Source organism: Eubalaena glacialis, chromosome 17 (genome assembly GCF_028564815.1).
Source record: "Eubalaena glacialis isolate mEubGla1 chromosome 17, mEubGla1.1.hap2.+ XY, whole genome shotgun sequence".
Classification (NCBI taxonomy): domain Eukaryota; kingdom Metazoa; phylum Chordata; class Mammalia; order Artiodactyla; family Balaenidae; genus Eubalaena; species Eubalaena glacialis.
The window spans coordinates 67,150,647-67,176,283 of record NC_083732.1 but is presented as its reverse complement, the minus strand read 5'-3'; the positions used below and the strand labels follow the sequence as shown (position 1 = coordinate 67,176,283).

Genomic DNA, 25,637 nt, shown 5'->3' with positions numbered 1-25,637 from the left:
GGTGGCGCAGACGTTGAGAATCTGCCTGCCAATGCAGCGGACACGGGTTCGAGCCCTGGTCTGGGAGGATCCCACATGCCGCAGAGCAACTGGGCCCGTGAGCCACAACTACTAAGCCTGCGCGTCTGGAGCCTGTGCTCGAAACGAGAGGCCGCGATAGTGAGAGGCCCGCGCACCGCAATGAAGAGTGGCCCTCGCTCGCCGCAACTAGAGAAAGCCCTCGCACAGAAACGAAGACCCAACACAGCTAAAAAAAAAAGTCCATTTTTGCCTTTCTGAAAGCTTTCTGAAAGTCGCAAACGCACAACGCGCATGTCCAGAGGATTCCATTGCCGAAGAATGTGACTGGAAGTGAGAAAGGAGGCGGGGCCTCCCCCGGCCTTTCCTAAGAGCTCCGCCTCTCGAACGCCAGACTGCGCCTGATGTCACGTGAAGCTTGTACTTCCGCTTCCGGTTACTCACGTTTTTCTCTTTTCCTGTCCGGCTGGAAAGATGGCGTCCCGCAAAGAAGGCACCGGCTCTGCGGCCACCTCTTCCAGCTCCACCACCGGCGCTGCAGGGAAAGGCAAAGGCAAAGGGGGGTCCGGAGATTCAGCCGTGAAGCAAGTGCAGATAGATGGCTTGGTGAGTGGGGTTCTGTCTCACCAGGCCCACGTGGGGAGCTCAGTTCCCAGCCCGGTTCCGCCAGACGTGCTTCCCGGCAGCCTCCCCTCTGGGCTTGCTGAGGCTGGGCCAAGGTTTTTCCCTAAAACCTTTTTTTATCTTCACTTTCTGCTCTGGAGACGCGGCCGCCTTCTCTTCTATCTGATGGGGGAGGTGAGGGCTGAGAAAAGGGACCTAGGCTAGGGTGTGTGTGTGACAGATTCTTGGGGTCTTGTTTTGAGATGCCTGGGAGAGGGTATTTGGAGAATGACTCTTCTGGGAGACAAGTAGGTGACGGAGGTGTCGAGAAGGATCTAGGACTCTAGGGCTTTTGGAAGGGGAGAGTAAACTTTATTGCTTCCCTGCTGGGATCTGACATCTGTAACTTCACAGGTGGAGATTTACTTTGTAGCCACTTTTGAGCCTGTGGTTCAGCGCTTACCTGAAACCGCGTAATTGGAATAAATATCTTTTATGTTGGCTTCTCCTTTCCCTATCTGTGAACATTGGAGTGCCTCAGGATTTGGGTTTAGGCTTCTACTTCCTTTGACAAAGTAGATGAAAGCACAACTCTGGAGTCAGACTGCTTGGGTTGGAATCCAGCTCTAAAATTAGCTGAATGACATTGGGCATGTTACTTAATCTCTTTGTGCTTGGTAAATTAAATGGTAAAACGTGTTACCATTTAATTTTAGCTGCTGCTGTTATTATTTGTAGAAGTTACAGTGGTAGACTTTCTTTAAGGCCCCTTTTCAAAGCTTTAAATATTATTTGTATTTTGATAACTCCTAGATTTATATTTCTTGCCAGACTTGGTTCTTGAATGCCACTCTTATATATCCAACTGCCTGCTTGCTATCACTGTTTGGATATCTCATAGGTACTTCAAATTTAACGTGTCCAAAATAAAATTATTGACTCTCCCTCTCCTTCTCTCCCACTCATTAATCTTACCTCAGTCTCTCCCATCTTAATAAATGGAACTACTATCTCTCCATTTGAAAAAGTCAAAACCTAGGGATTAATGTATGCATGTTCTTTTTTTTACCCTCAGCATACAGTCCCTCAGCAAATTCTGTTTGTTTCACCTTCAAAATATATCAAATTCATCTGCTGCTCATCTCTATGCCTCCAACCACATCTACTTACAATAAAATACAGACTTCTTATACAGACTTCAGGGTCCTGCTACTCTTGTCTCTTTCTTCAAACTCACCTCATACTTTCTTCTAGGCTTCAGTCACAATGAGCTTTCAGAGTTTTGTTTTCTCGGCCTGAAATACTCTCTCAAATATTCTTCCTTCTCCGTGGCTTCTTTTGAGCCTTTAGGTATTGGCTTAAATGTCAGCATCTCAAGAAAGGCCTTGCCTAACAACCCGGTAAAAAATAGCCCCATCCCCATCACTCTTCATACATCACCTTTATTTCCTTCGTAGTATTTTCTACTGCCTGTAATTGTCTTGTTTGCTTTCTTGTTTGTCTCCTCCACTAGAATGTAAGCTACTGAGGGCAGGCAGGGATTATGGTTTTTCACCTGTTCCCAAAACTGAACAGGTTAATTAACATAGATAGGATAAACTGATGAATTTTGTACTGCTCCTGTTTCATGTCCCGATATCTTCTTTTATAAAGATTATATTAATGGCATCTTGACTTGTTTTCGTAGCCTGCATACTTTTATTAAAACATTCACTTAATGTGAACGTTCAGACCTTGTTAACTTTCCTCTTGAAATGGTTTTTTTTTTCCCTCCTGGCCGCGTTGCACAGCATGTGGGATCTTAGTTCCCCCGACCAGGGATTGAACCTGTGCCCCCTGCAGTGGGAGCTCAGGGTCTTAACCACTGGACTGCCAAGGAAGTCCCTTGAAATGTTTTTAGTGAATTGAATTTGCAATGAATTCAAGGCCCACCAAGATGTTGTCGTTGCTTTTGTGTTCACATTTATTTGCTACTATTTCCAAGCTTCTACGTAGGAACGGTTCATTCCAGCCACACAGGACTAATTTGGTTAGCCTCATGTTTAATCACATTTGTTTCCAGTGTCTTGGTAATGGCCAAGGTCAATTTTTCTTCTTTTTTTCTTGAGCCTTTCCTTTCTAACTAAGCTTTAGTCCTGTTTCATCAATTTTTTCTGTATCTTTAATGTTACCTTTCTCTTAACATGTGACCATTGTCAGACTTTCCCATATTGAAATGTTCAGCCCTGTCTCTTTTTGCTTAGTATTTTGTGTTCATTCTTAGTCCCCACTTTTTTCCTTGAAGTCAGTGGTTAAAGAATTTGTCTATATTCGTGGTCTTCCATTCTTTTTTAACTCACTGCTACTAGAATCTGCCATCACCAAGTCCCTGACTTAGTTTTTAAAAAGGTCATTGATAACATTATCAAAGAACTGTAAAAAAAAAAACAAAAAAAACAGGATATATTATACATGCAAAATAGTGTCTGTAGTACATAATTTAAATAATCACAAAGTAAACATCCACTTACCTGGCATTTAACTTGAGAAATAGAACATTATGAGTATCTTTGAAGCCCCTTCCCCTGTTTCATCCTTTTCTCCCATCCCTTCTTCGAAACCTATAATCACTCTTGTGAGCTTTGTTTCAGTGACTTCTTAGTTTTCTCTATAGCTTCACCACACAGAGTATTCCCAATTTGTTTAGTTTGTTCTGTTTATATTAATAAAAAAATGAAATATTAATTAAATCATAGTATATGTTCGCCTGTGTTTTGAATCATATGTATGCGTATCTCATACCATGATTTTGAGATTATTCTGTTCTAGAGTGAGGAGCTATAATTCATTCATTTTCATTACTATATAGCATTTCATTGTATGACTAGAACATAATTTTCCTCATCTAAATGTTAATGGACAGTTAGATGGCTTGTTTTCGTTGTGTGAAATGATATCTCTCAATAATCTTAATTGTGCATTTCAATAGGCTTGTCAGTGTGTCTTTTGTTGTACATTGTGCAGAGTCAGTGCTCAGTGTATCTTTGTAGAATGGATGAGTGAGTCTTCATTGTAGTCAAGTGGTCTCATTGTTCCTAGAGCAGATCAAGCTAATTCTTCCTATTGGACTTTTCATGTAAAAACCCACCTTGTTCCCCCCAAACCAGGCTGAATCTTACCTTTCTTATGTACATTATACTTTTGATACTCAAAGTATGGTCCAAGGACCAGCAAGACAAGCAGAATTGGCCTTGCCTGGTAGCTTGTTAGAAATGCAGAAATTTAGTATTTCAGAATTTTTCCTGATCTACTGTTTCAGGTAATTTATAGCATATTAATGTTTGAGTAGTACTGCTCTGGGCCACATCGATCTCTTCCTTTCTCTGAACTTTTTGTGGTGACAGCTGTGTTGCTCATCTTGGCGTGTAATCGTATGCTGTTACTGAAAGGTTTACTGTATATTAAGGAGAGTCAGGAGGAGTACTAGTAGGTATCCCTAAGTAAGGTAGTTTACCTGCCTTAGGTAGGCAAACCTAAGTCCATCTGACTTTTTCATCTCAGGTTGCTTCCAAGGTTTGGATAACCCTGCAGACATCCTGGGCATTGTTTCTTTCCCTTAAGGCAAGAAAGCTTGTTGAAATCCATTTCCTTTTTTAAAAAAACTTCATGACAGTGCTTGCTTCCTGTGTTTATGGCATATACACCATTGGTGACGAGCTATATTAGTGTTGTTCCTTGTAGCTTTGTGGGGATGATTGAAGGAGCTTAGCATACGTCGTATTTCACGTGGAGATGATTTAATAAATAGCATTTCTGGACCTTAGTTTCTTCTGCTTTAATGTGAGGATAAGGCATGGCCTTCCTACTGTAATAAATAAAAGCTTAACATATAAAATTTCCTACTGATGTTTAATCATTGTCAGTAACAGTTTTACTGGCTGGGATTGATTTTAATAGTTGGTATTAGTTACAGTGGGATTCCAAACTGGATGCCTGACCAAGTAAATGGACTATAATGAGAAATTTAAACTGTAGTTGTTGCAGTCTAGATGAAATGGCATGTATCACTTTGCAAATGCCTGCTTCGACATTAAAAGGTGTGGGCACAGTAAGTCTTTTACATCAGACTACTGGTTTTTTATCTTTTGCTTTCTTGTCACCTTTGGCTTCAGCTAGCTCCTGTATAATTAGAAGTTCTGATCTTATTATCCAGGATTTCATAAGTTTATCCAGATATTTTAAGCCTTGGCAACCTTTTTCTGGGCCTTTAGCACCGATATTGGGGAGAAAAGCCTCTATAAATCATTAGGCTTTGAAGAGGGTGTTTGCCAGTTCTTATTTTTGTGGTCAGATACTCTTACTTTTACTTTACCAAGTCTCCTTTAGATGGTTTTTTAGATAAAAGTTCCTGATTTCAGCACTACATGAAAACTTGGTTGCATTTGCTTTTCTCTGGGAAATTAGTTCATAATTTTGTTTTTGTAAAATATTTAAATTACGGTACTTGGATATTATTTCATTTGGCAGGATATGGGAAAATATACTTAAAGAGAAAATAACTTTATCTTTTCCCCCTGCAAACTACTGTTTGTAGAAGATTGTTCTATAAAATGGTTATCTCCTGTAAAGATTAGACTTGATAGCAAAGTATAGTATAATTTACATATCCATCTATTTGATGACAAACTGTACTTGTTTCATCAAAACTGAAGGGCTGAAGTGCGTACTGGTATACACCAGAGCCGTATTCTGGAGTTTTATTGATGTTGGTACCAAGCCCAAGCATACAAGAAAAAAAAAATGGATTTAGCAAAATAGTGGTAACTCAGTATTAACTTACTCAAAATATAAAACTTTTTTACTATTTGATTCTGAATATCAACTGTATTTTGGCATAAAATTTTAAGGATTTATTTTCCTCCCAAATAGTACCTAAATGCTACAGGTATTCATTGTATCATGATGATTAATACGAAACATTTTTTTTTCTCAATACCTTTACCTTCTATCCCTGTCCCCAACTAGTTTCATTTGATATAAGTAGCAAATGTTTATCTATGGGATAGCAGTAATGTGCTAAAATTGGATGTTTTAGAAAACAAAAAATGGTATACATTCATAGTAAGAAAAATTTGGAGAAATATAAAAAACACAAAGGAAATTAGTTTATAAGCTCGTAACTTGAGGGTGGGTACACTATTAAGAGTTTGGAATTTTCTCTTCTAGTGTTTCTCCAATGCTTTAATAAATATCTATAGTTGAAGTTAATGGGTTAAAGGTGGCTGTGCACATTTTTAAGCGTGTTGCCAAACTGCTCTCCAGACAGTTGTATAGTTCAGTGTGCTTTCCCACTTACAGAGTATACAGTGCTGTTTCTTGACACCATTGCCACCTGAAAGTTATGGTTTCTAAAAATCTTAGTCTTTATTTTTAAAATTAAGTATGCATGTTAGTATGCTTGTTACAGTGATTCATCAATTCAGTAAACATTTCCTGTCTGATAGTGATAACACTCACAGATCTGCCCAAGTCACCCAGTCTTCTGGTATTATCTTTGATTGTTCCTTAGGGTTTCCCTTGGATTCTCTTAAAGTCACTTACTTAGTAGCTGTGGTCCTAGAATGCAGAAACTCCGTGGAAAAATTCTCATTACACAAAATAAAATCAAACTTTACAGCCTGACTTTTAAGATCCTCTTTACCTTTTGTTTGTAGCCTCCAAATGAGAGCTTGTAGATATACTGTTTTCAAGTTTGGTTTAAGGGTAGCCTTGAAAACAAAACCAACATCTTTTTCTTTTGGGTAGAAGAAAACCCATTTTAGATTTTGTACAGAAATGCATAACCTTCAGTTTTGTTCTGAAGGACCTCTTGAGGATAAAGAAGGTGAATAATCACCTCCCCCTGGGATTATTATGGTATAGTTTTTATGCTGGAAAGTTGAAGTGCTTTTAATTTATTAAACCTGTTTAATTAAACACAGCCATTTCTCTGGGTACACATGGTACACAAATCAAAACGCAAAAAAGAGTAGGTAGTGAAAAGAAACTGTCACTTTCATTCCTATCTTCAACCACCCTCTTCTCAGGGGCAGTCACAGTTACTCTTTTTGAATGTTTCCTTTTGGACCTATTTTGGCAAGTATTGCCTCCTGTTAAGGAAGCAGAAACAAACTGTAATCGAAGCACCTAAAAATCACCTTAAGGCCTTCTAATTAAGCAGTGGTTCATGCTCCTGAATATAATAAACTTAAACTGTGTTGGGAAGCAGACAGCTTATAACAGCTTTGAAATTTTGTTTGTTTTGTGTTAGAGGGGAAATGAATTTTGTTCCAGCTAAGCCTTTTACTTTAGGAAAATTATCTTCTAGCTATATGTGGGAAAATTTGCTTATTGGTTATGTATATTGAGTTGGTAAAGTAAAAATTTAATATTATAAGTTAAATATCCTTCTCAGTTAACATTTATTTGAAATTATACATTTGTATGTTTGATTGCATCATTGTACATTCTGATGACTAATTTTTATGATGAGAGCAGAGCTATTCTGTTGAATTTCTTGAGGCTGCGTTGTCCTTCTTCCCCTTTCCCCAACAATTAATAGTTGATTTAACTTTAAAACTGTGGACCATCAGTGAGCATTAGATTCAAGAGAATAATTATGAAATACGGTCTTTCAACTGCAATATTATAGAAGCAATATTGGTTAAGTGTATTGGAACATTGTAACTAATCCCATATGTGTCAGGAGCAAAATATCTTTTTTTTTTTTCTTATTGAAGTTACTTGAATTTCTTTCACATCAAAACTTAACAGCAGTGATTTAAATCCTATTTATTATTTGACTCAGCCAGTTATGAAATGGAACCCCATCCCACTTGAGCCATAAAATGTGTTAAATTTAAGACTAATGCTGCTTTCTGTTTTTTGAATTTACATTTTGGCAGTAACTACCTTCTTTGTTCAGTGTTAGAAAAAATGATCCAGGCTTAAGCAAATAAGAAAACTGCCAAGTTCACAGATCAGTCAGTGAGAGAAGCCAGAATTAAATGAAAGTCTAGATATTGACTTTACAGAATATGCTAAGGGGAGATTCTGTGGCATTACAGGTTCTTTGAGACTAAAATTCTTCTACAGTAATAGCTGTTCTTTGACGGTGATTGATGTGAGAAGTTCAGGCTGTGGACCTTACTTCCCAGAATCTACAAAACTGGAATAAAGCCAGCTAGGAATCATGCATCCTGTCTGACCTCTTCTGTCTGGCTAGCAACTGGTGCAGTTTGGGCTTTACCTTTTTATTTCAGACTTTTAAGAAACTCTTGTAGTGGATCTAGTCTTTATTTTTAGCAAAGATAATGATGTTTTTAAGGAAACTTACATCCATCCATCCATACACATATACACAATATTTTGAATAAATCAATTAATCAATTTACTCACACTCTTGACTTTTTAATGCAGATTAAAAAATCTTGTCCTGAAACCCTGTGGTACTGGTTGTTATAAGAGATAGCTCTAGGTACAGATGCCTGATAAGTCTTAACAAAAATGGAAATTTGGCGTTAGGTGGCTGATTTTTAATAAGTCGTATTTATATCTTTTAAGACCGAAAAAAATCTCTGAGGAATAGACTCTGAACATTCTGAGGAGACAAGGGTAAGTGCCATGAGGGTATCTGGCATATTCTAGTCACTCACTAAATTTTTGTGGGATAGATAGATGGATGGATGAATGAAAGAGATTAGGTAAAATATTTATTGTAAAATAGTAGTTGTAATAGTAGCTAATGTTTATTGAGGCTTTACTAGGCACAGTGTGATAGGTACTTTGGGTGGGTTATTTTTTAATCCTTGTAACTATGCTGTGAGAAGAGGTACTGACTGATTTATCTCCATAGGAGATAGGTGGTAAGGTAACCTGCTTAAGGCCATGGAGCTGGCGCTCAAGCTTAATTTTGAATTCTAGTGCCCAGACTAAACTATGCTATATGGTTTTCCTGTTTGTACAGACCAGAGGTTCACATTTATGTGTACTTGAAAGAATTAATTTTAAGCTTTTACTAAAGTTTTCTCTCTCACTTGAACATTATTTTTTTTCCACAAAAATAAAGATTAATTCTAGAGTTACTGTGTACTAGACAACAAATGGAAGACAGCAAATCAAGGTTTGCAGGTTGGGGCTTCAGCTGGGCTCGCTCACTCGATAAATGATTTACTGTCTTACCTCTGTCTTACAGAGCATGTGATTCAAAGTGGAGTTCTGCTGCTGAAATGAGTTTGTTTTTACCCTTTTTAAAAATACAGAGTTCAGAATAGAATCAAAACTAAGAGAATAGTGGTCTGAGCCCAGCAAGTGCCTGTCCTCTCCTGTAGCAAGCGGGGGTTGGGGGGAAGCTATGGGTTTGATAGCTACACAGTTTAGAGTTCACATCTATTGAGATAATGTTATATTTTGAGAGACTTCGTTATCAGTGACATAAATTAGGAAGTGTTTGATTATAAACCCTCAATGTTCCACTCCTGGAGTTGGGAGAGAACTGTACCTACCTCACGTTACAGTTTCTATAAACCAGTGCTGATTAAGTGTGAACTGTTACTGGTCTGCCTGAGACAAGCACGGGATTCAGACTGAGTCTTTAGAAACTTTGACAGCAGTTTAATATTGCTTTGTAGCCAAGCTTGTGACCCCTGGGCTTGTGTTCTCTATGTCTTTAAAAATATGTTTTCACTTTCTAGTAAGTAATTTTTATTCTTTGACTAAAATATTGGTCTGTGGTGGACGGGAGGAAAATGAGTTCTTCGCTGCTTGTAGTTTGAGAAGCACTGTTATAAATGATTTTTATGTCTATTTTAGATAATAGCATCTTCCTATAACCAGAGTCTAATAATATTTAGTAGAACCTACCTAAAATAATATTGTGATCACTAAATACCACTACTTTTACCTTTTTTATTATCAGGTTTAATGGTAAAACATTTTAATAATGTCAACATTTCTTATCTGTGAACTCTAACAAGATGAACAAATAGATTCAGTGTTTGTTTACCCTAGGTGCACAGTACAGGTTGCAACCTCAGAGCAGTCCTTATGAGCTCAGCTTTATAAAAGAAGGTTAAAAATGATAGATGGTATAGTTCTAACAATTTGGAACTACTTAGGTCCCAAATCTTTTAAACTGGGCTTTCAACAGATCCTTTTTATGTGTAGTACAGAGACAGTGGGAAACCTGCTGCTTTTCCTGGGGAAGATTTATTGCCATAAGTTTGCACAAAGTTTCAATTGATATTTTGCTGATTTATAATTGGCTTAGGTTAGGCTTCTCTTAAACAGATCTCTCCGCTTGTTGAAAACCAGTCTATGTTTCTAGAAGTTACCTCTTTCACCTTGATGGTGTGTACATATGCATATTTTCTGGTAATTTTTGTATGTGTGCAGCGACATCTGTGAATTGAGTTGAAGAGTAACCGCATCAACAAGAGATTAGAATTTAAAGTCAGCAGGTGCTCAGGCTTATAGTGTGTGGATTTTTTCTTTTTCTTTTCCTTTCAGAGCCACTTAACCATGCTTCATTCAGTCCATATTTTTTTTCAATGTACCCCAAAGAACATGCTAAAATCAAGATATATTATGTCCATACCATTCTGTCAACTTAGGAGCACTGTCAAAAAAGGAATTTAAATTAGTTTGTTCTTCTTTGTGCAACTCCATACAGTAAATTGCAGTGATTGCTGTATTTTAAAATCATTTCCCTTAATTTTTTCTTTATTTGATGTTTTTTGAATTAAAAACAAATACATGCTTATTAAGACTAAGTAAATAATACAATGATTTATAGAAGAAAAGGTATGTCCTTCCACACCATTCTTGTTCATACAAACATAAATGCATAACTGCACGTATATAATACATTTTTATTACTACTTTTTAAAACTCTTTCTAACCCTTTGTGTGTCATGGGCCTCTGGGAATCTGGCAAATGCCATGGACCTTTTTTCCAAGAAAATGCCCTTAAGTATGTAGACACAAAATATTGCATTTGATTTTAAGAGGTTCTTAGATCTCTTCAAGTTCATTTGTGACCTTCAGGTTTGAATGTTTGCTTTGAGGGTTTATAGACTTGGAGAAGTATACTTGTTAATGTAGAATTTTGGGTAGTGTGGATTCTTTTTTTAGCCATGTCTTTTTTTTTGGGGTGTGTGTTTGTAAACATGTAAACATCCAATTTCTGGTGAATTAGTTTTACATAAACAGATTTTTCTAGGTAACTGAAATTGTCTGTTAATTACCTAATTAATCTCATTAAATTCTAAAATACTTTAACAGAAAAATTCTGAATGTTATACTTTGACTTCTAAAATAATACAGATTTATTTTTGATTTATTTTGATTTATTTTTGATTACTTAGACTTATTATAAACTTGAGTTATTTTAAACTTGAGTTTATATATACACATATAAAATATAAATAATGTCAGAATATAGCAGTGGTTCTTAATCTAGTTCCTTGGGCCTTATAGCATTTCAGGGGATCTTTGAACTCTGAAATTGGGGATAAAATTTGGAGTGGGTACATATGAATTGTTTCTTCATCATATAGACATTTTAAAAGTACATACAGTTTTTTAAAGTTAAGGTATTATTTATACACAATAAAACCCACTCATTTTAAATGTACAGTTTGATGAACTTTAGTAGTTGTAAATAATTATATAATGGGAACCACAATTATACAGTTATTTGTGACCTTCTGCTCTCAGTATCCTCCCCCTCACCTTGGCCCCAAGGCAACCACTTATCAGCTGTGGTTTTGCCTTTTCTAGAATTCCATATAAAGGAAGTCATATAGTACATAGCATTTTGTTGACTTCTTTCACTCAGTATAATGTTTTTGAGATTCCCTGTTGTTGTATTGATACTTTGTTCCTTTTTAGTGCTGGGTAGTATTCCATAGAATGGATAGCCTATTGCAGTTGTTTATCCACCTGTGTTTGGTAGACTTTTGGGTTGCTTCCAGGTTTTGGCTATTATGAATAGTGCTACTGTGAACATTTGTGAACATATCTTTGTGTGAATATGTTTTTATTCTTCTTGGGTAAATTCTGAGGAGTAGGAATTTGGATCATGTAGTAAGTTTATATTTAACTATACGATATTTGCAATTACTGTTTTCTATCTTTCCACCAACAATTTTCATGGAGCTCTAGCTTTTTGGAAAGGTCTTAGTTTCCACTTCCTTGAGTCAAACAAGTCAAGACCCCATCTGCTGACCCAGGACAGAGATTGGGCTGCAGACCAGTTCCTTGCCCTTGGGGATTGTATCTAGGTCTGATGTACCTTTGGATACTGCTGTGTTAGCTCACAGGGTTAATGCTCTGGTCTGTGAGTTTTCTCTTCTAGCTTGGTTGACTGTCTAGTTAAGCTTTTCAGAAATGCAGCTTATTCATCATTTCTACATGCACACAGGAGTAGAGGGGGTTGAGGTACTTCGTATTCGTATATTGCAAGGCCTGAAAGTTCTAGATTCAGTTCTTAAATTACTTTTTAACTTTGAACTTCATTAGAGTTGCTACCTTGATTAGAAGAATTTTGGGTGGTAACTTCGTAGATGTATGTTTACCAGGTAAAGATTAACCTTGACAGTGGTATTAGAAATATTGCTGATTATAAAAGCCATGGCAGACCTTTCCTGAAAGGATTTTATTAACATATTGTTTCATAATTCATCAACAAAAATGATGTGAGATTGTTAGTTTTGAATTATGTAGTAGTATCTTAGGATGTAACTGAGTCTGCTAGGAGATTGGGTTTATTATTTATATACCAGAGCTTTTGGTAAAAACATGAAAGTGTACTACTACTCCCACCCTACTGTTCATCCCTCTTTAGGCCTTTTTGTTCCCTTAAAATACAACTTGTATATTTTATGAAAAGCAAATATTAGTATTTTTTTGAACTAGTGTTTAAAACCCATAGATGGCAAATATTCACTTCACCCAGCTCTTCGTAGGGCTGACTGCTTGTTCTTCAGCTCTCTGCTCAGGGGTCATCTCAGAGAAAGGCCCTTTCCAGATCAACCTAGCTAACAGCACATTTCTCTATTTTCTTCATGGTGCTTTTAACAATGTATAAGCACGTTAATTAATTGTCATTCTAGAATAGTGGTTCTTAAACTGTGAGAATCCCCAACACTCTTTTAGAGGGTGTCCGAGATCTAAACTATTTTCTTAATAACTATAAACATTATTTGTCACTTTTACCCTCATTCTTTCATGAGTGTTTAATGGAGGTTTTCAGATGCTACATGATGTGTTATGTAAAAGACTGAATGCAGAAGCAGATAGGGGAATCCAGTTGTCTTTTATTAAGCTAGACATTAATAGGATTTACAAAACTATAAAACGGTGTCATTCTCCTATCCTGGTTAAAATTTGTTTTTGAAAAGGTAAATGTTTTACAGAAATGTGAAACAATGTCATTTTTGTATCCTGATTAAGTTTTTTGTTTTGGAAAGTAGTTATTTTTCATAAAAATGTAATTTAAGTTAGTTTGTGATGCATTTATTGTTTTAAGTGAATAAGGTATTTTGAACATTTTTTGGTTTGAATTTTCATATGTAAATATCAATATAAAAGTTCTTTGAGGTCCACAGTAGTTTTTAAGAGTGTTAAAAGGGCCCTTTGATCAAAATATGTGAGAACTGATGTTCTAAAATATAAGCCCCATGAAAGTAAAGGCCTTATGTATTTGATTTAGTTTCATATTCACAGGGCCTGGCATTGCTATAACTGGCCTGTAGAAGTCACTCAGCAAATATCTGGGTGAATGGCTTAATGAGTGAATGAAAGAAACTGAAAAGAACAGAATTCTGGTGATTCTGTGCAGGACTTCCAAGTTTTTCTGTAGTAACGGGTCTTTGTAGACATCATATTTGATAGAAAATTACTCCAATTCATCAGAAAGCATAATCTTTATTTTGGTCAGATTTAAATTGTTCCCTGGTATGGAACTGAAAGTTTCTGATGTGATTTTGATTAGAGATTCTGCTAAGTGTTCCTTTTCAGGAAGGATGGAAGATTTAACCCATCATGCTTATTAATTAACTCGAAGTTTAGGTTGATTGACTTCTGGTATAATTAATTTATTTAGATATTTTAGATTATTATATTTTATTCTATAGTATTGAGAATACTTTCTGTCTTGGAAGTTAAATTCTGTGTTGCTTTTAGCCTTTTGGGCAAAGTTAGGTTTTCATTTTTTTTTTTAAATGCCAGACACTTAAATAGTATTTTGTTCATTGGAGATTAGAAATAGTCTGCTTTGCTTTTTCAAATTGTCTGCACTGAATAGTAAACAATAGTAGGAAAAAATGGTTCCTCTAGGGTACTTCCAGCAGACAGGAAGTCTGTTTACTGTCTTGCAGGTTGAGATTCTTTGGCAAGATTTGCCCATCCTGAGAACATGCACACTTCAGAAAGCTAGGAGATGGTTCTAGAGACTGTTGACCTATTCCAAGAGCAGTACTTACTGTGCAGGGCGTATCAAGGAGGTTAATAAGCATTTAGACTCAGAATATGACAATGTTAAGGAGGTGTAGAAGAATTTGGTAATTTCAGATTCTGCTGGCCAGTTTGTTTCTGTCCCGTAAGGCATAATTTGTAGAAGAATCTTCACTTACCTGCTAATTTATAGGATAAAGGAACCTGGTCGGCACTAGTTCATAAGTAGTCATAAATATGGGGTCAAGCTATAAAGAGTAAGTTTTACTCTGCTAATAGACACGTGAATACTTCTCAGATGAACTGCTCACATTACCTTTCCTCTCATTTTTTTATTGTAGGGATCCTTCCAGGTAGGGCTTGAGCTTCTCTTTATGCTTTTATAAATTAAAGGTTCATTCTTGGGTCTGTATTTCTCAGTGTACTCACTTTTTAGCAACACAGGGAGTCTTAAAACAGGAAAGAAAACTTGTGGTTTAACCAGTTGAGGGCATTGCAATCACCTGAGAAGTTATAACAGAACAAAAGGACTTCCCCGGTGGCGCAGTGGTTGAGGGTCCGCCTGCCAGTGCAGGGGACGCGGGTTCAAGCCCTGGTCTGGGAAGGTCCCACATGCCGCGGAGCAACTAAGCCCATGTACCACAACCACTGAGCCTGTATGCCACAACTACTGAGCCCGTGTGCCTAGAGCCCGTGCTCCGCAACAAGAGAAGCCACGTCAATGAGAAGCCCGTGCACTGCAACAAAGAGTAGCCCCTGCTCCCCGCAACTAGAGAAAGCCTGCGCACAGCAACGAAGACCCAACACAGCCAAAAAAAAAAACAAAAAACCCCACCTCATTAAAAAAAAAACAGCAAAAAACAGAACAAAAAAGGAAGGCTGGTCCATACCACCTCATTAAAAGTTAGAATGAAGTAGGATGTTAGAATCACCTGGAGAATCTAAAAACAAAAATAGAAACCAAAACCAAAAAAAAAAAAAGCCCACAAAACCCCAAACCCAAAAAAACAGTATAGGAACCCCAACCCAGGTTAACTAACTCTGATTTTCAGGGATTGGGTTTCAGACATCAGTATTTTAAAAATACTGATGGCTGTCATATGTAGCCAAGGTGAAGACCTCTCTTCATTTATTTAAAAAAGCTCCCCAGGTCATTTTGATACGCTAAGAACATTTGTGATGCTTATAAACAAAATATAATAGAGGGGTATGTTTTTGTTTTGGGGAGCTATGAAGCTTTCCATGTACCTTGCTTTCAAGAGTCAGGACAGGTAGCATGACATCAATAAACAGGATTAATTAAGAGTATATCAGCACTGTTTTATGGACAGAAGCATATGATTGGTTGGAGGGAGAGAAAAATGAAAGGCCAGTGAGCATGACTGAAACAGGACATGTGTGGTGGAACGTTCCCATCTTGTGGCTTGTGAGGATAGTGCTGCTAAAGATAAAGAGCTGAATCGCATTCTTACAATCAGTGGCAGTTTCCTGTTCATGCTACTTCTTGTTGTCAGGGCACAAAAAATGTGACCACCAGTACCATTCCCTCAGTCTTTTTGCTGCAGGTCCCTGTAAATCCTTCACTGAACTTTTCTTACTCCATGCAGAAACCCTGCGTCTACAACTTAGTTACAGAGACTTCTTCCAGAGCTGTTGCCCCTGCATTCTGTTTCAGCCTTGTTATGAAAAACATATTTGGAGCCTAAAGTTACTCATTTACTGTGACGTAAGTAATTAAATGTACCTTGGTGTCAGAAGTCAATCTCACTTTCCTGATTTAATAAATCTATGTCAGATTATCTGTTTTCTCCTCTGTAAAATGGGAAAATAATATTACTGACTTTATAGAGTGATTGTGAGGATTAAATGAGTAATTGCATGTGAGGCACTTGGTGGAGTGCTTGACATAAGTGATTGATAAATGTTTACCATTCATTCCTTTAGCAAACATATTTTGAGTATTTTTTATGTGCTAGTACCTGTGTTGGGTGTTGAAGATGCGGTGAGTAAAAGCATCCCTTCGTTTTTACGAGGACATTTAAGGGGGGAGGCCATGAGCAGTACATGGATTCTTACTTATAAATACCGATAACATGTGGAATATTTTTCTGTGCACAGTAAGTTCTTGGTTATGTGGGTAGAATGTCAGAAGTTTCCCTCTGCTCAGGAGTTTCCTTTTGACATCTACGTGAGCCTGCTCTGAAGTTTGTAATGCAATTCCAGTACCTTATTTTTTGAACTAAAGAATTGAGATTTTAATGTGTATATAGGAAATAGGAAGGCTATAAGATGTCAAAGTGAAGAATGAGTTTGCTGAGTTTTGATAAAGTTGTTTTCTTTCTGAATGTTTTTATTTCATCAGATTTTATTAAATTGGCAAGACCATTTTAGTGATCACCAGGCCTTTTCTAAAGGCTTCTATTTTGGACAGCCATAAATGCTAGAGAGACTTCATCTTTAAAATTGAAATACTCTTTCCTGAAACTGTCACCTGTGGTCCTTAGTTTGCCGTTCAAAGTAAGACGCATCCTCTAGTGCTTCACTATTTGGAAAGTGAAGCTCTTTGTGAGTGTCCCTAGCGTGGAGAGAGATCTGAATTCATTGAACTGGTTCTCATCACAGAGTGTTAAACTCTCTCTCTCTTATAATTAGCCCTTTTGGGGTATACTTATTCATGTTGATTGTGTTTAGCCGATGGTTAAACCGCTGTGCTTTTCCCGTTGCTCAGTTGAATACTGTTACTGGTAAATTTTCTCTTGATTGTCATAGAGAACTGGCTGTTAACAGGTCAGCGATGCTAGAAAGAGTGAGATAATAATTTCTTTTACTTGGAGCACTGTACTTCTGTGGATGCTGTATAAATTGCATTGATTCTTGGGACAAGCATATCAGGCTGCTATGCTGTTTGGTTACATTGCTCCCAACCCCTTTACAGTTCACTTTGGTAAGAGTGAAGACAGTGTTTCAACATAAGATATTTTAAACTATTTGTTTAAACTTATTTGTTTTTAAACATAATAATTATTTTTTCTCACCTCTATTTTCTTTATAAAAGGAAATAAGGTTATTTTGGCCTGGCTTTTTGTGAAACTATGCTGGGCCCTAGTCATCAATACTCCTTTTTGCACACACAGGAACCAGCTGTTAGGAATCAGTTCTAGGATTTGTGCAAAGAGCTACGTTAAGCTCAGATATCTTCTAGCATCTCTCATTTACTTTGATTTCAACTGTGGTTCAGTGATCTCATTAATAGGGTTAAGTATCCAGGAAACTAGGTAAACTACACAGGTTGGTAGGTGTATTTGTGATAACTCTTTATCAGTTTTGTTTATCCCTTCTTAGTCATTCATGTTTCTTCTGTTCTTTAAGTGTGTGAAATGATTGTTCTTGGCAGAGAGTCAAGTTGAATAGGAATTAAACAGTTCTGTTTTCTTTTTATTGATAGTCAGTAATATTGATGATTTATTGAGCATTTATTACACGGCAGACCCTGTGTGAAGTATTTACTGTACATTTTCTCATTTTTAATAGTGTCAATAATGCTATGAAGTAGCTCCATTTTGCAAGTCAGAAGTCTAAGACTTAGGAAGATTAAATAGCTTTCCCAAGGTCACAGCTAATAAATGCTAGAGCTGTAAATCATTCCTGTTCCTGCATGACCCCTTAAGCCCATTTTGTGCCTTTCAAGAAGTGGAGAGGTCTTTTATACAGGAATGTGTAAGGTTTGTACACTCTCGCCACTTCACAGCACTGAAGTAGTACACCAGCTAGTACTGCCAGTCCTACATTAAGCTCTTTTCCCTGCTGACAGCTTGCTGTTCTTAGGAGGTCTGGATCTTACACTGGTGTAAAGTCTTTTTGGGTCTGTTCATCACAGAGTCTTTGCTTCATATCTGTTCCTAACTCATGGTTTTAATTATTAAATTACTGATATGAAAGTCATCTCCTTGTTAAAGTATGCACATGAGCTTTGGAGTTTGACTTGGTTTAAATCTTGGTTCTATCATTTCCTGGATGTGTGATCTTTAGTCATTTACTTCTCTCTGCTTCAGTTTTCTTATTTGTAAAATGAGTATGATAATGCCTTTTCCCTAAGGTAGTTGTGAGAATTACATGATTGATAATACATGTAAAATAATTAGAATACTGCCTGGCACATGATGTTCAATAATTGTAACCTGTGTTACTAACTGGTTACCAATGATTTATTTCTGTCAATAATATACTTGTTTTAAATTAAACGCTAATCAATAAGATACTCATTATCATTTTGTTGTTAGACTTATTTTTTCCCTCTGAGGACTTTCCGTTATATTTTAGACTGTATTGCCCTTTAGTCTTCAGGCCATGGGCTTGTACTGAATAATAGACTACTATTAATAAATACTATGTGCCAAGCACTATTCAAAGCCCATTAATGTATTACCAATCTCATGTTGTAGGAATTATTAATCGTTGCTGTTACTGTGAACTTTTAAATTAATTGCCTGTTCAATGATGTTACCTCTTTATCTTTATGGAAATATTAAAGGAGAGAGTAATAGTAAGAGCTGACTAATCCATTAGAGATTATTTGGTGTATCCTTCTGGTTGAGAAAAATTAGGTAGTGCTAGAGACTGGGTTCTCTTTGTGTTCTCTGTTACCAAGCAGATTCTTCATAGATACATGTTCCCATTGTTGCTTCCTCTGATTAGTTAGATGCTCTGTTCAGGAACCATCTTGAGGTGTTGAGAATTTGTCAGAGGGTTCTGCTTTTAGGTGTTCAGATAATTGAGGTCTTTATCTCTGTGTTTTAATGATACTTTTATCATCTGTGGCAGGAAATTATCTTACTATTAACAAAGGTTAACAGGATCACTTTGTAATGATCTCAGGTTGAGGTGATGTTGTTTGATTTGACTGAAGGAACTCTTGGATGCCAGACCTTTAGGGAGCCTTGACTAGAAGGTTGTGAGTGCTATACATGGACATTTTTGACATGTCTTCAAATTCCAAGAGTTTCAGATGTACATTTAGAGTATGTAAGACTCTATTATTTATGTAAGGGTAAAGGAAATGATTTGTAAGGAATTTGGTTAGGCAGGTTTTATTTTTTCTTTGAAATAAAGGAAGTGTAAACTATAAGATGGTATTTAAGCTTCTTTCTGTTTTTTTTCTTTTAGGTGGTATTAAAGATTATCAAACATTACCAAGAAGAAGGACAGGGAACTGAGGTGGTTCAAGGAGTGCTTTTGGGCCTTGTTGTAGAAGATCGGCTTGAAATTACCAACTGCTTTCCTTTCCCCCAGCACACTGAAGATGATGCTGACTTTGATGAAGGTAAGGGTACTCGTCTTACTGTGTCTTTGCAGTGCGCACAAATGGTTATTAATCCAATGTTCACCATAACCTTGGATAATCTGTTATTGGGAGTCTATCAGGGTAGCCTAGTTCTGAGTTTCTTGAAAAAAAAAATTATACAAATTCTCTGAAATGAAGATTTATTATCAAAAACTTCACTAGTTTGGCCTTTACTTATTTGGAATTTGTGATTCTGATAATTTGGATAGGAGCTGTGCTGATGTCAACTTTCCCATTATGAAATCAGCTTGCCAAATACATTGTGAAGGACAGGGATTGTCATTGTGTCCAACACCCATTTCCTGCTATAGTATTTGGCTTACTGTTTAAGAAAAGATGAGTTGAGCTATCTACTTTAGAAAGACGACACTCCTTAAGCATTTCAGGAGCATTTTATTTTTGTGCTACAGGTATAATTGCTTTGTTAGCAAAGGCTAATAGTAGTTAAAAGCTCATCCCAAACGCCAAGGTCAGCATCCTAAAGGATTTAAAAAAAAATGTAGTTGAAAATAATTTCTCACTTGTCTGAACTCTCAGAACTCATTTTGTACATACCTTTTTTTTTAATGGCAGTTAAGACAAATTTATCAGCTTAATTATTTTTAAGTGTACAATAGTGTTAACTTTATGCCACTTGTTGTGCAGCAGATCTCTAGAACTTCCATTTTGCAAAAACTTAAACTCCATATCCATTGACCACTCCTCCCCTTTTTGCCCTCCCCGAACCCCTGGCAGCCACCATTCTACTTTCTGTCTCTAAGAGGTTGACTGCTTTAGATACCACTTATAAGTGGAATCGTGCAGTATTTGTCTTTTTGTGACTGGCTTATTTCACTTAGCTTAAGGTCCTTAAAGCTTATTCGTGTTGTAGCATATGGCAGGATTTCCTTCATTTTTAAGGCTGAATAATACTCCCTTGTATGTATATACTGTACTTTCTTTTTCCATTCATTCATTGATGGATATTTAGATGGTTTTTACCTCTTGGCTACTGTGAATAATGCTGCAAATGTCTCTTCAAGATCTTATTTTCAGTTCTCTTGGATATATAATCTTGTCAGAAGTGGATTTGCTGGATCGTGTGATAATTCTGTATGTAATTTTTTTTGTAGAACTTTCATAGTGTTTTCCACAGTGACCACCAGTTGACATTCTCACCAACAGTGCGTGAGGGGTCCTTTTTCTCGATCTTCTTGCCAACACTTGTTATTTGTTGTCTTATTGATGATAGCCATTCCGACAGGTGTGAGGTGATCTTTCATTGTGGTTTTGATTTACATTTCCTTGATATTAGTGATGTTGAGCATCTCTTCATATGCTTGTTGGCCATTTTTATGTTTTCTTTAGAAGGAGAAATATCTGTTCAAGTCCTTTGCTAATTTTTTAGGATTTTTTTTGTTGTTGTTGCTCAGCTGAAGGAGTTCTTTATATATTCTGGATATTAACTCCTTCTCATATATATGGTTTGTAGATGTTTTGTTCCTTTCACTTTTTTGTTTCCTTTGTTGCGCAGAAGCTTTAATATAATTTGACTTATCTATTTTTGGTTTTGTTGCCTTTGCTTTTGGTGTAACATCCAAGAAACCATTGCCAAGACCAATGTTATGAAGGTTCTTCCCTGTATTTTCTTCTAGGAGTTTTATGCCAGTGCCGTACTCTTTTGATTATTGTTGCTTTGTAATATGTTTTGGAATCAAGAAGTGTGAGGTCTTCAGCTTTGTTTTTCTTTCTCAAGATTATTTTGGCTATTTAGGGTCCTTTGGGATTCCATACGAATTTTAGATGGTTTTTTCCTATTTCTGCAAAAAAAAATGCCATTGGGATTTTGATAGGGATTACATTGAATCTGTCATCACATTGGGTAGTATGGACATTTTAACAATATTAAATCTTCTAGTCCATGAATACAGGCTGGATGTCTTTCCATTTATGTGTGTCGTCTTTACTTTCTTTCAGCAGTGTTTTGTAGTTTTCAGTGTACAAGTGTTGTGCCGCATTGGTTGAGTTTGTTCCGAAGTATTTCATTCTTTTTGGTGCTATTGTAAATGAGATTGTCTTTTAAACTTCTTTTTATCATTCATTTTCTATATAACTTTTAATTGATCAACTTTAACTTTGATAAAATGTTATCTCATTTGACTTCACATCCTCATAGTACTTTGAACATTTAATAACACGAAGTATATTCTTACTGAGGTTAATACCTTGATATTTCAGTTTGGTCTGCGCATCTTTTTTGCGTTAAGATAATACTTCTAGAAACTAACCAAGGCTGTTTTATTTTAGGCACTTAAGTATTTGCATTATTAAAAAACTTTCGTGCAATATGCATTTTATTTTATTTTAAGCCAGTCAGGATCTCCTTGTTTCATTTGAACTACTGTAATATTAATATTAAATGTCTGTAATACTCACATAGGATTATGGTTGGGATTTCTCTTCAGTCCGTTTTGGCAGTATTAAGTTATCTCTATTCCCATATTCACCAGCCTATCTGGAGATACTTAATTAAAATTCAGTAATAACTATTTTAGATCTGGAAGACAAGGGAGAAGACCAGGGATTGTTAGCACAATTTCTTTGATTTACAAGTTAGGAGCCTGAGAGGTTCATTTGAAGTGACTTACTCAGTTTCCTTGTTAGTGGCACAGTTGGGAGCAGAATCCATTCCTGAACAGTTTGCATTGTCACGTGGCTTTCTTGGGTAATTAATTTTGTTTTATAAAATTCTCAATTTAGAATATGAGCAAGAAATAGCTGTTCAGTGCAAATATGGTAGATGAACAAAGCAAAATGTCTGACTAATTTTAGATCTTGATCATTGGAAGCTAACTTCTTTTTCCTGCTTTTTAAAAAAAAAGAATTTTTTTTATTATTAGTCATCCATTTTATACATATCAGTGTATACATGTCAATCCCAATCGCCCAATTCATCACAGCACCACCACCCCCCCCCCCTGCCGCTTTCCCCCCTTGGTGTCCATATGTTTGTCCTCTACATCTGTGTCTCAATTTCTGCCCTGCAAACCGGTTCCTCTGTACCATTTTTCTAGGTTGCACATATATGCGTTAATATACGATATTTGTTTTTCTCTTTCTGACTTAGTTCACTCTGTTTGATAGTCTCTAGATCCATCCACATCTCTACAAATGACCCAATTTCGTTCCTTTTTATGGCTGAGTAATATTCCATTGTGTATATGTACCACATCTTCTTTATCCATTCGTCTGTCGATGGACATTTAGGTTGCTTCCATGACCTGGCTATTGTAAATAGTGCTGCAATGAACATTGGGGTGCATGTGTCTTTTGGAATTATGGTTTTTTCTGGGTATATGCCTAGTAGTGGGATTGCTGGGTCATATGGTAATTCTATTTTTAGTTTTTTAAGGAACCTCCATACTGTTCTCCATGGAAGCTGACTTCTTTTATGGACTTGAGATAATTGGCCTTTGTACCTTTTCATTAACATGTGCTTTAAGAAGCTCATTAAAAAATGCTTTAATAACACCAAGATTAGAACAAACTTCAATTTAATGTTAAATAATAAAAAAAATTACAGGGCATTGTTTGCTGTGTATTATATGTGCATTTCCTATAATCATTTACTCTACATAGTTGAAGGTTTTATCAGTCCCATTTTCCAGATTAGGAAACTGAGGCCAACTTGTCCAGAATCATTTAACTGGCAATTGGTAGAATAGGGATTGAGATCTTTGGGTTCCTGGTCCCAAATCCCATGATTTTCCCACTAAAATGGTGTTGATTTTAGAAATTTAATGAAGTAGAAGCCAGTGATTAAAGGGTGTTGAGTGCAGAGCATCATTATTCTATATCATAAATTTGTTTTTGGGAAAAACAACTGAATTTGAATTAGATTTTCTTGGTTTGCCTTTGGAAGCTAGTAGGTTCTGCCATTTTTCTTATATATGTGAATAATCTAAGACAATGCTCTGTATTTCTTCATAGCCTCGTGTAGTAGTCTTAAATTTTAGGTTCTCTCACTTAATCCATTTATTTAAGTTTTTTCGATGTGAACCATTTTTTAAAGTCTTTATTGAATTTGTTACAATATTGCTTCTGTTTTATGTTTCGGTTTTTTGGCGGAGAGGCATGTGGGATCTTAGCTCCCTGACCAGGGATCGAACCCGCACCCCCTGTATTGGAAGGCGAAGTCTTAACCTCTGGACCGCCAGGGAAGTCCCCATTTATTTATCTTAATGGGCATTGGTATGCAGTCACCATTAGATGTTTATCAAACCTTGATAAAAGCTAAATTTTCCCATTATAGTCCTGCATGCTGATTATTTTAAATCATGCTAAAGTAAAGGCCTGTTGTTTTGCTTACTGCTATTCTGGTATTATATGCTTGCTAAAATTAGTATTTATTCAGGGAAGGATCTTTTCCTCTGCTTTTCACCCTATGGAAGTAAAATACTCACCGAACATTTAATAAGTTTAGTGATTATGTATTTCGAGTTGTGTTAGGTTGGGTTTTTTTGGTTTGTGTGTTTTTGTGCCTCATGTGAAGTTGAGATTTCTAATCTGTGGTCCAAAAGAGAGATGTTTTAAATTAGGGCCTGGCAAATTTTGATCTGTGGGCCTGCTTTTGTGTATAAAGTTTTATTGAAACACTCTCATGCCCATTCACTTATGTATTTTCTGTGGCTGTGTTCCTGCTACAGTGGCTTAGTTGAGTAGTTGTGACAGAGACCATATGGGCACCGAGCCTGAATTTTTTTTTTTTTTTTTTTACTGTCTGGTTCTTTAAGAAAGTTTGACTACTTCTTTTTTATATATAACTTTTTCTTGTTATTTTCCTGCTCTCAAAAGTTAAAGATAGTTCCTTCTTTTCATCATAAATTGATAGCTTTTTGTTTCTTACTTATTTCTTCTAGATGTTGCCCTTGACATTGACTCTCATCCAGAATGTATTATGGGCACTGTAATGAAAATGCTGGTATTATCAGGTGTTTGTTTCTCTGGTGCACCTGGAAGGTATCAGAATGATATTTACTTTAATTTTAATGCATTTTTCTTTTCAAAAAAATCCCACATATTATTGATATTTGTGGGAACTGTCTGTGGATAACAGGGAAGAAAGGCTTTCAATTAATGGTTGTAGACTTGTGACCAGGTATTGTGGAAAGGTAGTGGTATGAGGCCTGAAAACCCGGGTGGAAATTTCAGCTCTATACTTAGGATCTGTGTGACGCCAAATAATTCACTTCTGAACCTGTTTTTATCTGACTCGCTAATGTTTTTCATCAAGCACGTATTAATTGCTTATATACTGAACATTGGGAACATAGCTGAAGGATAATTTCCTTATGAGATTAACTTTCTGAGTAGTGCTACCATGGATGATGTTACAATAAGCTGATACAGAAAACAAGAAACAGTTGTGGCATGAAGTTTCTCTTGTTTCTTTCCACGAATTCACATTTTTTTTTTTGCATATGTGATAACTTCTCCTTTGAGTGGTTTAAATCTCGATAAACTTATGTTACAGAATTTACTTTCTAGAGAGATAATATGCTCATATTAGAGAATATATGATATTTAAAAAATTAAGTAGAAAAACTCATATTAAAATTCCCATTAGGGGGCACTATTATCAAGCTTAGGAGAACTGGAGACTAATTTGTTTTCTCAGACATGCAACCCGAGGCTTGCTGAAAGGGAAAAATATTTTCATCCGATAAGATTCAGATACTGTTTTATACAACTGAATTCCTTAAATATGTTATAAAGTGCAGTGAATTAAACACAGATCCAATAACTCACTGTCTTGTTTTTCAGCAGACTAAATCAATATAATATTGTAGGTGATACAAGAAGCTTACTTTATTCTGCATCAGAGCCAAATCCATAATTTTCATATTTGGAATAGACAATTTTTAAAATTTTCCTCCTTTAAGTCAGTCACAAAGGATGATCCTTGGCCTTCAAATAAGTTTCTTTCAGAAATGAAGCATGAAGACTGTATTGTGCTACTAAAATGCAGTTAGGGGAATGAAGTGATGCCTAACTGAGACAGTATTGACATGTGCAGCATGTGTAATTACTGAAGCAATTCCACACAGTGAAGTGATATGTACACACACATAGCTCTTAACCTTTCTGTTTATTTTCAGGTACTTGAAAATTATTTTCTTAAACTCAAGTTTAGTGTTAGAGCAGGAAACACTACTAAAGACTG

General features: G+C 36.3%; 1 protein-coding gene across 2 annotated transcripts in view; it reads left to right on the top strand.

Annotated features, from left to right (window-relative positions):
* The first annotated feature begins 457 nt into the window (after positions 1 to 457).
* The window catches only part of EIF3H (eukaryotic translation initiation factor 3 subunit H), an 84,645-nt gene continuing 59,465 nt past the window's right edge, over positions 458 to 25,637 (top strand). For both annotated transcript variants that reach the window (XM_061171557.1, XM_061171556.1), the window contains exons 1-2: positions 458 to 624; positions 19,258 to 19,414. In XM_061171557.1, the coding sequence (XP_061027540.1) occupies positions 493 to 624; positions 19,258 to 19,414 (289 nt within the window). In that variant the 5' untranslated portion in view covers positions 458 to 492. The remainder of the gene's footprint in view (positions 625 to 19,257; positions 19,415 to 25,637) is intronic.